The sequence below is a fragment of the Orcinus orca genome, chromosome 1, assembly GCF_937001465.1.
Source record: "Orcinus orca chromosome 1, mOrcOrc1.1, whole genome shotgun sequence".
NCBI classification, from domain to species: Eukaryota; Metazoa; Chordata; class Mammalia; order Artiodactyla; family Delphinidae; genus Orcinus; species Orcinus orca.
The window spans coordinates 186,021,497-186,034,844 of NC_064559.1; the positions used below are offsets into that span (position 1 = coordinate 186,021,497).

Below are 13,348 nucleotides of genomic sequence, written 5' to 3' on the forward strand. Positions count from 1 at the left end.
GGGCACAGGGTTTTTGGTCCAGAGTGAAGGATGGGCAGCAGAGGCCAGAGCCCAGCTAGGAGGCAGTTATAGAAATGCGGTCACTGGACAAAACAATCTCAGTCTAGATCTCTTGGGACTCCAGCTTCCCAAAATGTGCCTGAGAGCTGTCAGACCCTCTGGAGCCGCTGAGACCTTGGGCACAGGCTGGCAGGACTGGGATCCCTGTCCTCCGGCTGGTCCTGGACGGTGCTCAGGAAGCAAGGAACGTCCTCTGGGCCCAGGGTGGGCACCCTCCAGGGTCCCACTCCCATTGCCCACAATTCTCTGGAAAGGCGGCTGTGTGCTGAGGGGTACAGTCTCCAGGATTCCCTCCCCCACCCGCTCTCTGCAATGAACACAGACTCAGGCTCCCCTAAGCCCTCGTCCCACTGCTGGGCCCTGGACCAGCCTACTGGCAGGTCTCTCTGCCTCCAGTCCTCCCTCCATGCCGAGTTAGAGCTTCCCCCCATCTTCACCCTCAAATCCAGACGGCTTGCTCTGGCCTGCCAGACAAAATGCAGACTCAGCCATGCTGCTCTCCCCTCCCCGCTGACCCCTCGGCTGCCCTCCTGGCTCCTTGTTTCCCTGTTCACTGCTCAGAGCATCTCCGGGACGGAGCCCACACCCTCCTCCATCCTGCAGGTCCCTGCACACCCACCTCCTCCATGCGGCTGCCTTTCATCTCTCCCTCCTTTGCCATCCTCCAATACTCACCGTCTGCACCGTGCACTTGGCATTTAGGTTCTGCTGTAGATTGTAGGACAAGTGAGATAACTTATGGGAAGCAGCTAGCTCGGTGCTTGGCACAAGGCAGGCGCTCAGTAATGATGTCCTAGTGCAGGGTTTGTTTATTCAGTTACCTAATGGGTGCAAATTGGGCGTCTGAGCTGTATACACACGTGCCTCTTAATCATGCCTGTTTCATGTGCTGCCACTCTCCTGCCTTAGAAAGACACCTTGCCAGCTTGATTTATCTGCATGTTAGTTAATGAATCATTATAGGATCCTGTCTTTAAAGAAAGGCCAAAGAGAAGAGCGAAAAATAAATGAAAGCACCAGTACACTGGGCCCTGGGGGCCCATCCCAAAGCTTCAACGTTGTGTATGTTGTGCTGCCTGCCTGGTGTAATTAGCTCCCATGTTAGGGTCAGACCCTCTAAAATGCAGCTCACGTCAACGGTGCTCTACTCAGTGATGTGAATCACTTTATGGCTCTGGTTCTGGCCTTCAAAGCAATGTTTTCCCATCATAGACATAGTAATCACGTGCTCTGTCTTTTGGCGGTGGCTTCGTGAGTGGGGGCTGGCTGGAAGGGGTGACGGTGGTGAGAATGTACAGGCAGGACCCTGACTCCCTGCAGAGGCCAGGCCCCTCGGTCTGCAGAAGGCACAACTGGCCTTGGAGTATTTTATGAGCAAGTGTTAGCTGAGCTGCTGGGATACAGAAAAAGAGCTTAGGAAAGACTGAGAGCATAAGTCGTGGTCCCTACCTTGTGGACCGGAGACCTCCCTGGGATGCTGTGAGGCAGTCGAGCACAGTGGTAAGGGCCTGGCCTCTGGCTGCCTGATGAGTCCCAGTTCTACCACTTAGCTGTGTGATCTTAGGCGAGTCGCCTAATGTCTCTGTGCCTGGGCTTTCCCATTCGTAAAATGGAGGTATTCACAGTCACTGTTGTCTTACATGAGTTGAGATATGTAAAGCGTTCAGAACAGAGTCGAGTACATTATAGGTGTCAGCTCTTGTAGTGACAAAATCTCTCAAGAGAAGATCAAAAACTGGGATTAAGTGTCTCAAAGAATCTCCTAGACCAGAGGTCGGCAAACTCCCACCTTTGGGCCAAATCCAGTTCATTGTTTGTTTTTGTAAACTAAGTTTTATTGGAACACAGCCCTGCCCATTCGTATACATATCAATGTACATGGATCATGGCTACATGGATGTGTGGCTGCATTCATGCTGCAACAGCAAAGGCGGGTCGTTGCAACAGACATCATATGGGATGCACAGGGGCAAATATTTACCACCTGGCCCTTTACAGGAATAGTCTGCCGACCTTTGTTCTTGATGATAGCTCCTGTGAGGGGTCCAGGAGCCTGGCGATAAGTCCATGCTGGGGAGTCAGGAAACGTTTGGAAAGCGTTCTCGCATTCAGCATTGTCTGAGCCCGTGGCATGTGACTGGCACACCGACAGGTGCTGGGGGTTCAGAGGCCATGAGACCTGGCCCCTGCCCTCCAGGAAGTTCATGGTGTAGTGGAAGACCAGGTAAACAGATCAGTTGCAGTACAGCAGGTAAGTCCTGACACGGAGAGGAGAGGAAGGGCAATCAGGGAGCACTTGGACAAGAGCTCAAGGATGCAGAGTCGTTGCTAGGGAAACTGCGGGCGGGGGAGGGGACTGTGCAAACCAGGGTTGTGAATGGGCCGATGTGAGGGGAGACCACACAGGTCCTGTGGTGGGAGGGCAGAGGGGAGCAGGTGCCGAGGGCCCCTCCTTGCGTACTGGGCTGGGAAATGGCAACATCGTTCTGTAGGGCAGGACTGGGGAGGGTGAGAGATGGGAAGGCGATTCCAGCCTAAGCAGATGGTGATGATGGGTCATCAGGGAACATGGAGGCGAGCTTGCCTGCTCGGCGGGAAAACCAGAGGGGCTAAGGCTTCCCCACTCGCTGTAGGTTGCTCACTGTAATATGTGTCTATGTAGCCAACAAGGATTTTTATCAGTAGGGTCTACTATTTTTGTCGAAACTATCTGAGAGCCCCAAGCAGGAATGCTTTCCTCACTCTTCTTGCATACCACCGGTGATGGGCTGCTCACTACCTCTGAATGCACTCCTTTTCATTGTGGGACAGTTCTGACAGTCACAGAGTTGGGTCTCAGTGCCTTGCCATCTCCACGTTTGCCCTTGGAGACAGCCAGGGTTACCGCTGCTCCTGCCTCTGCCCCTGAGTCTCTCTTCTCCAAGGTCAGTACCCCCAGTTCCTCCATTCCCTGTTTTCTAATAGGCCCCAACTGCTGCCTGCTAAGGGCCCACAACCTCCCTCACCCACACTGTTGCACAGCCCAGACATCGGTCTGTTTTCCACCAGCCCTCAATGCTATTGCTCCTAAAACAAAAGTCTCATGCCGTACATTTACTTACAACTCTTCCATGATTCCCCCTTGTCTTTAGGACAAAGCCTAAATCCTTAGCATGACAGACAGCCCTTCCTAACCTGGCTCCTCCCACTTCTCTGGCATCACCACCCTCTGCTTCCCTCTCAGTCATACAACTCTAGATTGACTCACCCCACCGCTCTGCCCCAGCACCTGCTTCTCCCTCTGCCTGGATCACTTTCCTTTCCTTCTCCATTTATCGGACCCCAGTCCATCTCCCAAACTCAGCCTGGGCTTCATTTTCTCCAGGAAGCCTCTTCCAGCCTCCTTCCAGCCAACGGCACCCGTCATCCCTGTCCTCCCTTCTCGCCGTGAGTCCCGTGCCCAGGCACAGGGCACTGCACAGGCGGTACGGGGCTCAGCCACAAGTGCAGCAGCAGTTTCCTTCCGAGGCACCTGAAGGCACCCTGGGGTGAGGCTCTGCTGGGCTGCTTGGTTTGGACAGAGGAAGCCTGCACCACTAGGAAAAGCTATCCATGGGAATTCTCTACTCCTTGAGTGGCGGAATAGAAAACAAAGAAGCACTTGCAGCCTCCCTACTGGGAGACTGAAGATCTTTATCAGATTGAAACCAGCCTGAAACAGGCAAAAAGAGGCCCAGACGAGATGTTAGGGGAGGGGACTCTGTGTTCTGTCTTCACGAACGGCACTGTCACCCACCACCCAATTGCCCAAGCCGGGAAGCTGCAGGTCTTCCCAGACTCCCTCTCTCCCTCAGTCCCCACATCCATCCAGTCACAAAGCCCTAAAGACTGCAGGGCCGTCTCTCTCTTGCGTCTCCACTGTGTGGCCCTCCTGCATCGCTCACCTAACTGCCACTGAAGCCTCGAATCAGCCCCACGGGCTCTGGCCTCTCTCCTGCCATGTCAGTTTCCACACGAGCAGCCAGACCCATGTTCTTCTCCAACACCTAACTGTCCCCGTCACCCACTGTTTAAAACTCTCCTGCCGCTCCTCCCTCAGGATAAAGCCCAGCTCTTCGGGGCAGGGGAGGCTATGAGGCCCTTTGGACCTCGCTGCAAGTTCTGGACCTCCTGGAGCCACCACCTTGCACAGAAGGCCCAACCACATTGTCCCCCAGAATGAGGCAGCTGACGGCTATGCTCAGTTTGTGGACCTGCACTGATAGACACTGACCACTCCAGAATGTTCCATCTCTGCCACAGCTCGGGCCTTGTGCCCTAGACCCCTGCCTCTCCCGTCATCCCCTTCTGACCCCAACAGTCTTCCAGAGCCTTCAGAACTCTCAGACCACCCCCCACCCCACCCCCGCCAATCACAAGCCGCCTCCCCGCCTCCCCTCGCCAATCACAAGCAGCCTCCCCGCCTCCCCCCGCCAATCACAAGCAGCTTCCCCGCCTCCCCCCGCCAATCACAAGCAGCCTTCCCGCCTCCCCCCGCCAATCACAAGCAGCCTCCCCGCCTCCCCCCACCATAGGCTAGCGTCTGTCACCTGGGGTTCTGGTTATCAGTTTACTGTCCTGTCTCCCCGCTCACCCAGGGCAGGGACCCAGGGCAGGGACCGTGCCATGCTCACCATTGAAACCCTACCTCCTAGGCTGGCACGTGGTGTGAGTGCTTAGTGAGTGTTTGCAGCAGGCAGGGCGAAAACAAGATAAAAGAATCTTGTCGAAAGCCCTTTCCTGGAACGTTCATTTATTCGACAAATAAACAAAGTGGATGGAGAAAAGCAGGCAGAGGAGAGGCGGAGGGAAGTGTCTGCAGGTCCCTCAGGACCGCATAGCTCAGAGTCCACATGTGGCCTGAAAAATCTGCCTCCAGTTCCGCGAGGATTTCTGTGCATTAAAGCATGAAGGAAGAGTCTCATCCTCTCACGGCTGGCCAGATGTGCCTGGTGTTGCCATGACAGCCTCCAGAATTGGCCAGATGTACCATGATCGTCTGTGGAAAACGTCAGGGGACCCCAGAGACTGTATGGCCCCAGAGAGAAAAAGTTGACACTCAAAAAGTTGGCATGGAAACACTCAGTTTGGATTGAGGGCTGTGTGGGGTGGTGTCGCGGGCGCTCTGGGCATGGCGACGTGAAGATCCTTGCTGTCTTCAAGGCCGTGGGAGTCTCTCCCGGCAGCCCCTGCCCTCTCCCTAACCCCTGCTCCCTCCCTAGGTGATCAAGCTGGCCTTCGAGGAGTTTGACCTGGAGAGGGGTTACGACACCCTGACGGTCGGGGACGGCGGTCAGGACGGAGACCAGAAGACGGTTCTCTACATGTGAGTGAAGCGGAGCACGTGGTGGGCAGGGCAGGAGCTCGGGTACCTTGGCTGGGGACGGGGGATGGGCTTGTCGAGTCCTGCTTGGTCCCCCTGACCCTACCCCCCGCCACCATGCTGTGACAAGGAAAGGTGTCCTGCAGCACTGTCTCAGCCACAATCCTTCCGTCTCCCTCTGCTCCTACCAAGGAAAACAGAGCACTGGGCCGGAGTCTCGCTAGGAAGTCACAGGGAAATTATACAGAATGAACAGCCTCTCAGGGAGCAGGGGGAGTAGAGGTTTGCTGCGTGCGCCTGGAGCATTCCACTGGACTGCCTGCGTCTGTGCAGACCCTGCTTCTCCCCCAGGAGTTTTTCCTCAAGGCCACGTACACGTGTGGTGGTCTAACTTCAGACAGAGACAATGGAAATGTTTTGCTCATTTCCCTCCATGCTCATAACTGTCTGGGAAAAGGATAGTTTCAGGGAATTGGGACCACATTTTCTGAGGCCAGAAGGGCTGGTTTGACATGATCTAGTCACGGGAGAGGATGATGTCGGGCTGTCCTGGGTTCCATTACACTGGGTCTCAGCTCCTGGGGGCCATTTGGCTCCTCCTTCACCCATCATGATTAGCCTGACACGAAAGCAGAAGAATGCTCCCGTTCAGGGCGTGTGGCCCAGCGTTAGAGAGATAGACAGGCCTGACCTCAGCCACCTCCCCTGCGAAGAAGGAGGGGAGATTTCACATATGTTGGGCACCTGCTGTGTGCCCAGGCACTGTGATGGGAACTTTCACATCAGTTATCTCATTTAATTCCCACAGCAGCCCTGTGAGGAAGGTGCTATTATACCCATTTAACAGGTGGGAAAACTGAGGCCCAAGGGTACAAAGATGGTTGGTGGCAGAACCAGCACTTGAATTCATGTCTTTTGATTTCCATCAAGGACAGCATCCCATGCCACACCCCCTCCCAACCACACTAACACCCTCTGGTCTTAATGCTAAATAAAAAAAGGGCCATTCTGTAATAGCTGGCTCGTCCAGGAGCTGTTCTGTTCTGGGTGCTTCTCATACCTTCCTCACATCTACCTGGAATATCCTGTTAGGGCAGTTGAATAACATTCCCTACCATGTCAGGTGACATGGCTGGGACTTGGGATCTCAAGAGAAAGGAGTGGAATGTCAGCCTGAAGGGCATCCTCCCTGCTGCCTACTCTCCACTGTATTAATCAGGGTTCTCCAAAGAAACAACCAATAGGATGTGTATATAAAAAAAGGGATTTATGATAAGGAATCATTTTGTGTGGTAATGGGGACTGACAAGTCCCAAGATCTGCAGGCTGAGTCAGCGAGCTGGGGATGGACCCAGGAGAGCTGATGATATAGTTCTAGAGCAAAGGCCAGCAGGCTCAAGACCCAGAAAGAGCTGATGTTCAGTTCAAGTTCAGGGTGGGAAAAAAGCACTGCCCTAGCTGGAAGTCACGCAGGCAGGAAGAATTCTCTTTTACTTGGGAGAGAGTCAGCCTTTCTGTTCTATTCAGTTCTTCAACTGATTGGATGAGGTCCACCTTCATTGGGGAGGGCAATCTGTTTTACTCAGTCTTCCAATTTAAATGTTAATCTCATCCAGAAACACCCTCACAGAAACACCCAGAATTATGCTCGGTCAGATATCTGGGCACTTTGTGGCCCAATCAGGTTGACACATGAATCACCCATCATACTCAACCCCTCCCCTCCTCTCTGTGCATCCCCATCACTCACCTGCCCTGGCATGCTGACCTGTGTGGTACATCAGCTCGATGTGTCCAAGAGACCAGGATCCCACTCTGTCTCCCCCATGACCCCATTGTGCTCTGTCATAGAGAGAACCGCAGAACAGCAGAGCTGAAAAGACTCTGGGGGATCATACATTTCAACCCCTCATTTATATGGAGTGAAAAAGCTCAGAGAGGCTCGACCATTTGCTCAAGGTCTCACAGCAAATGAATGGCAGATCCAGGGCTTGTACCCAGGTCTCTGGACCAGTCTAGTTTGAGTGAGATCCCAACAAGTTCTGTAGCAGCCCAGGGGCTTTCCCGCCACCCTCAGATCTCTTTAGGCCAACATCAATTTCAAAACTTCAGGGAAACACATGCAGAATCCTTGGGTTCCTTAGTTGTCATAATTGGGTCCCACAGAGGAAGAGCAGAGGCCTTGGTCTTCACCCTTGCTCACCACCACCCTGGAGTCCATCCTTACTCATTACAGAATGTCAGAGCCCCCAGCCCAGGGATGTCACACGCACCAGGCTGCTGTATCCCAGGTGGTCTCTCCCCGCTCCGCCGGCACGGTGCTCACAGAGTACCGATCCCCTCTCTGCGGCCAACTCAACAGCCCTCCTCAAGCTTTGAGACCCCAGGGTAGAGCAGGGATTAGGGTCCGTTAATCCCACCACCCCCTCACAACCCCCCACACCCCATCTGTGCTGACAGTTTGTCTGGTCCCAGCAGAAAAAGGAAGCCAGGTTTCTTCTAGGAGCCCCAGGCTGTGCCGTGGACTCTGACTCTGCCACTCCAGCAGGCTGACCTTGGGAAAGCCACTGCCCATTTTGCACCTCTGTCTTCTCATCTGTACAGTGGGGATAACACAACCTCTACCTCACTGGGCTACTGGGGACATTAAATAAGATCATGAAAGGGACATGGTCTGACTTGGGTAGGTGCCTGGTAGATGTGAGTTGAATCAGAATCCTCTCCGTGCCTAAACTCTCTTCTTCAGAAAGAGCGTTGCCCAGGGTGGTGGCTGCGCTTTAAGCCTCACTTCTCATGCTGGAGTGGAAAGAGGTGCCTCATTAAAAGGACTGGCTGGGTTCCGACTGGGGAAATGGGTTTCTGTCTGTGTCTTTTCTGCAATACAGTTCACACGAAAGACAGGAGGTTGCAGGGGTGTAGACACCCCCTTGATTAGATCTGGCTCCAGCCATCCCTCCCCTGTGCAAGTGAGGACCCAGACCTCTCTTCCAAGCCCTGGAGTCTGGGCAGGGGAGTCGTGGCTGAGATGCAGGCTCTGCCTGTGGCCGGAGGGGAGTGGTCCTGAGTCTCCCAGCACGTGAGCACGTGCTGCCGGGCTCAGTGCCAGAAACACTGTGGGGCTCAGTACCTGCCCGAGTGGGCCTGGCACCTAGATATTCCTTTAGATGTCGTCAGTCACACCGTCATTCTTTTGGGGTGCCACAGTGGGGTGCACGCCTCTGAATCTCTCTCTCCTGACAGCCTGACAGGTACGTCGGTCCCAGACCTCATTGTCAGCACCAACCATCAAATGTGGCTCCTCTTCCAGACCGACAGCAGTGGCAGCTCCCTGGGCTTCAAGGCTTCTTACGAAGGTAACTGCTGTTGGGGAGCCAATGAGTCAGACGCTTGGGGTCTGGTTTGGAGTCAACAAGCCCTGGGTTCGAATCCCGGCTCCGCCCTGCACTAGCTTCCTCTCCTTAGGCATGTTATTCAACTTCTCTGAGTCCCAGCCTCCTTCTTTGTCCAGTGGGTCTCCTGGGCTGTTTTGAGGATTATCTGGGATCAGTCACACACATCAGTTCCATCCTGGGTTCATACCTGGCTTATGTAGACCTTTGAAAAGCCCCATAAACTTTCTGAGCCTTGCTTATTTTATAAAATCTTCAGACTGGAGACAGTAGCTTCCCAAGCTACCCTATTTGGGTGTCATAGTGATGAGTGACTACGTGCACAGGGCTAGGGACAGACACACACCGTTGGTGACCTGAGGAGGGTACAGACGCGGGTGACCTGCACCTCTTGGTGGGAACAGGCATTAAGGGAACAGCAAAGTCTGGGGTCCAAGAGATACCTTTCCCATCACCCCTCCATGCACTGCCAAGCCTCCTGATGACTGCTAGTGCAGATCCCCACAGAAGGTGGAGCAGAGACCATCCCCCGAGCATTTGTGAAGGCCCTGTTGGGTATCCGCCCCTAGACCAGCACTGCGGGAACAGATGCATCGGATCTAGGCCCTCGCTGCAAGGGGCCTGCGCTATCATGGTAAGACAGAAAACAAACGAGCTATTATTAAAGCAAGATAATTGCAGCAAACAGAACCAATGGGAGCACAGAGAAGGGGAAGCCGTCCTTTCTGAGCATAGGGAAAAGCTTTATCGAGAAAGGGAGCTTTAAGTCTTTTAAATGACTAGAGAGACAGGAGGCAGTGGAGGGGGAGAGAAAGCGTCCTTCTCCACCCCATTCGGAGACGTGATCATTCTACACGGGACTGTTTAGGGTCCAAAGGACTCTCACTCTGCTCAGTGTGACTCACACCCCCAGGGGACCAACGGCTCTTCCTGTACCAGGACCTGGATTCTGTCACCAAACTGGGTACACAGGACATGTATTAGTGTCCTAGGGCTGCCCTAGCAAAGCACCACAAACTGGATGGCTTTAACAACAGAAGTTTATTCTCTCCCAGTTCTGGAGGCTAGAAGTCTGAACTCAAGGTGTCAGGAGGGCCACGCTGCCTCTGACACTCTGGGTAGACTCCTTCCTTGCTTCTTTCTAGCTCCTGCTGGTGGCCAGCAATCCTTAGCTTATTAGCATCATTCTTATCTCTGCCTCTGTGGTCACACGTCCCCGTGTCTCTCTCCTCTTCTCATAGGACACCAGTCATGTTGGATTAAGGGCTCACCATCTTAACTTGATTTCGTCTGCAAGGACCCTATTTCCAAATAAGGTCACATGCACAGGGACCAGGGGTGAGGATTCAGCACATCTTCTTGGAGAATACGATTCAACTCATAACAGGAGGCTAGCCCTTATTTCCTGCAGGAACACTGTCAAACCATGATAGGCCCACTGGGGTAAGGATGATGGATGTACTGTTTGAAGAGTAGGAAACATGCATCTAAGTGAGACAGGACAGCAGACAGAGAACACCTATTGGGTGACAACGTGCTGAGTTCAAATCCTGGTTCTGTCACTTTCCAGCTCCATGGTGAGTCAGGGAACCTGTCTGGGGCTCTGTTTCTTCATCTGTGAAATGGACATAATAATACACCTTCGGGCACAGGGCTTCTGTGAAGATTAAGTTTAGATAAAGAATGTGAAAATTAAAATGTTGCAAATTACAAGGTGAGTAGTGAGTGAGTACATAGGTAGTTAAGTGAATGGGCTCTTCTGGCACATCGTTATATATACGCAGCTGTGAGGCAATGGAAAGAGCCCCAGACGAGAAATCAGGAGACCTTGATTCAGGCCCAAGCCCTGGCCCTCACTACTCTGGAAATGGGAATGGGTTTAGACTCAAAAGGTTTCTAAGGTTTCCCCATTTCAGAACTTCTACGGATGTTCAGCAGTGACTGTTTCCAGAAGTGGGGAGGAATGATTCTGTGCCATGCACATTCCCTAATCTTTCCATATCTTATTCATGGCTTGGATAAGACAAAAGTCACATGAGCTTGCGAGGGCTGATGGTACAGCAGTCAGCAAACAGCGTGCAGAAAGATCTGGATGGAGTGGAGTATTGGCTCAATTACCAGGATAAGATGAAGCGGGAATAAATATCAAGTCGTTTGAAGTTTCAAAAATATCAGCTACTAGAATTTATCCCAGGGAGTGAGTGTTGCTTTATTCTCTTCTGATCTGATCAGGCGTCAGAGAACTGGGCATAGACGTGGGGACCTCAGCTTGAGATGGATAAGGAGAGGACTTAAAGTCAAGCCCAGTGAGCAAGGTTAACAGCCCCCTGAATGTTTATTCGGGGGAAAGTGGACTCAGGGGAGACTTGAGAGCTGTGTCCAAATATTTGAAGGGCAGTTCTGTGGGGAAGAGGAGTTAGGCTTGTTTGGTGTGATTTCATTGGAAAAGAAAGGGACATATCGTTTGTTGAGAGCCTGTTATGTGCCAGAAGCTGCGTGTTCATTGTCTCAGGGTTTTCAAACTGTCACACAAAGACCTGGGCTACCCTCGGTGACCACCAAGGTGGTGGGATAGGGGATGCCCAGCAGGGAGGCCTCTGACCCTGCCTCCATCTCCTCCTGTAAACCTTCTAAGAGGGGATTTGTAGCTAAGCACGAGTTTGAATAGTACCGCTGCATCCCATGCAGTGCTCACAGCTATGTGACGATGGCTGCTCTTCTGTAGAAGAGGAATCAGAGCCTCAGAGGGTAAGTGACCTGCCCAGGGCCACACAGAAATGTGGGACCTGGCAGAGTCAAGATTCGACGCTGGGTCTCTGTAGCTTGAAGGCCCATGATTTTCTCTTATACTGGGAGCCTCCCAAAGTTACAGAATTTCAATTCCTTATCAAATCTTTATAGAAGCCAAAGCTTTGCCCCAGTCAAGTGGGCCATGAGCCCAGTCAAATTAGTCATGAGCCTGGGTTCCTTGTTACTAGAGATTGGGATTAGGTTGGCCATTTCACTCAGCCAGTATTGATTAAGCTCCTGTTATGTGACCAGAACGAGGCTAGGTACTGTGGCGACAATAGAAGACAACATAGACTTGGCCTAAAAACATACGCTGTGTGACCGCTGGTCACAGACTAGGTGTGGGCCGGACTTCTCCTCGGAACCATGACAAAATAGGAAGAGAGAAGAGAGTCTGGACGTTTAGACCCCTCACTAACCCACAGGGGCTACACGGGTTCTGTGCACAGAGGCAGCAGCTTCTGTGAAGATAGAACAGACTCTGGAATTGGACCAGAGCTGGTGAATCCCAGCTTGGCCCCAGCTGTGTGACCTTAGGCAAGTTATACGGTCTCTCTGAACCTCAGTTTCCCCACTCATAAAATGGAGGTAATAATGCTGACTATATGGCATCGCTGTGCAGTGTTATGAAATGAGATCACGAAGGCTCTTGGCACGGTGCCTGGCACAGAGGTGCTGTCCCCTGGGAGCTGAGAAAGTTCCGTGATGACCACTGCCCTCCACTCCGGGCTGTGCCCTCCTCTGCGGGCCACGTGGCTCCGTGCCTGTCCCCCAGGTGGCCCGTGGTTGCTCTGATAGCCCCGGTCCTAGGCCCCTGCCTCACCCTCACTCCCCAGACTGGCTGGGAAAGGAGATGTTTCATGGTGGCCACTGTGTAAAGTGTGAAGGCAGACGTGGCAGAAGACAGACCCTGGTCACCAAGGGCCTCAAGGCCTCGTAAGGAGTTAGCACTTTGTTCAGCGGGAAGAAGAGCCTGGGAAGGGTTGAATGTCAGGATGGGCCTGCCTTTCCCTTCTTGTCCTTCCACCTTTGACCTTTGTTTGAGGGTGACACCCATGGGTCTCACACCTTCATGGCGAGATGCCATCTTCTGTGGAAGAAGTGGGTGGTCGAGTTCCCTGAGGCCCCGATATGACTGTGCCCTTTCCCATCTGCTCTGGGCTTCTCTCCCTGCAGCCTTCTAGGTCCCCTCCACCCTCCTAGCTACTCCCCCTAAGCTCTTGCATGGCTCCCCACTGCCCCCTCAGCGCACGCACTTCTCAGGCTCTCAGCTTTCATCCTCTTTTTCTAGAACCTTCCACCGTTGATCACATCTACTCCTATGACTTCAACCTCAACCTGAACCCTGGTGACTTTCAGATCTACTCCCCACTTGCATGTCTAGCTGTGACACATCTTACATAGCTTCCGCCTCGGACATCTCAAGCCCACCCCGTCTGTCTTAGGCCTATTCTGGCTGCCATAACAAAATACCATAGACTGGGACGCCTGAATAACAGGAATTTATTTTCTCACGATTCTGAAGGTTAGAAGTTCAAGATCAGGGTTCTGGCTGATTTGGTTTCTGGTCCGGGCTGGCTTCAGATGGCTGCCAGATGTCTTTCTGGCTTGCAGATTGCTGTCCTCTCACTGTGTCCTCACGTGACCTTTTCTCGGTGTGTGCACGTGGAGGGAGAAGAAGAGTGCGAGTGCGTTGTCTGTTCTTATAAGGACACTAATCCTATCAGATCAGGGCCCCACCCTAGGACTTTGTTTAACCTTTATTACT

At 52.9% G+C, this 13,348-nt stretch overlaps 1 protein-coding gene across 3 annotated transcripts in view; it reads left to right on the forward strand.

Moving 5' to 3' along the window:
* CSMD2 (CUB and Sushi multiple domains 2) overlaps positions 1 to 13,348 on the forward strand; it is a 672,138-nt gene that overhangs the window by 360,252 nt on the left and 298,538 nt on the right. For 2 of the 3 annotated variants that reach the window (XM_049694749.1, XM_049694771.1), the window contains exons 11-12: positions 5,301 to 5,404; positions 8,642 to 8,754. The exons of the other annotated variant lie outside the window; for it this stretch is intronic. In XM_049694749.1, coding sequence (XP_049550706.1) covers positions 5,301 to 5,404; positions 8,642 to 8,754 — 217 coding nt within the window. The remainder of the gene's footprint in view (positions 1 to 5,300; positions 5,405 to 8,641; positions 8,755 to 13,348) is intronic. 3 annotated transcript variants of the gene reach the window in all.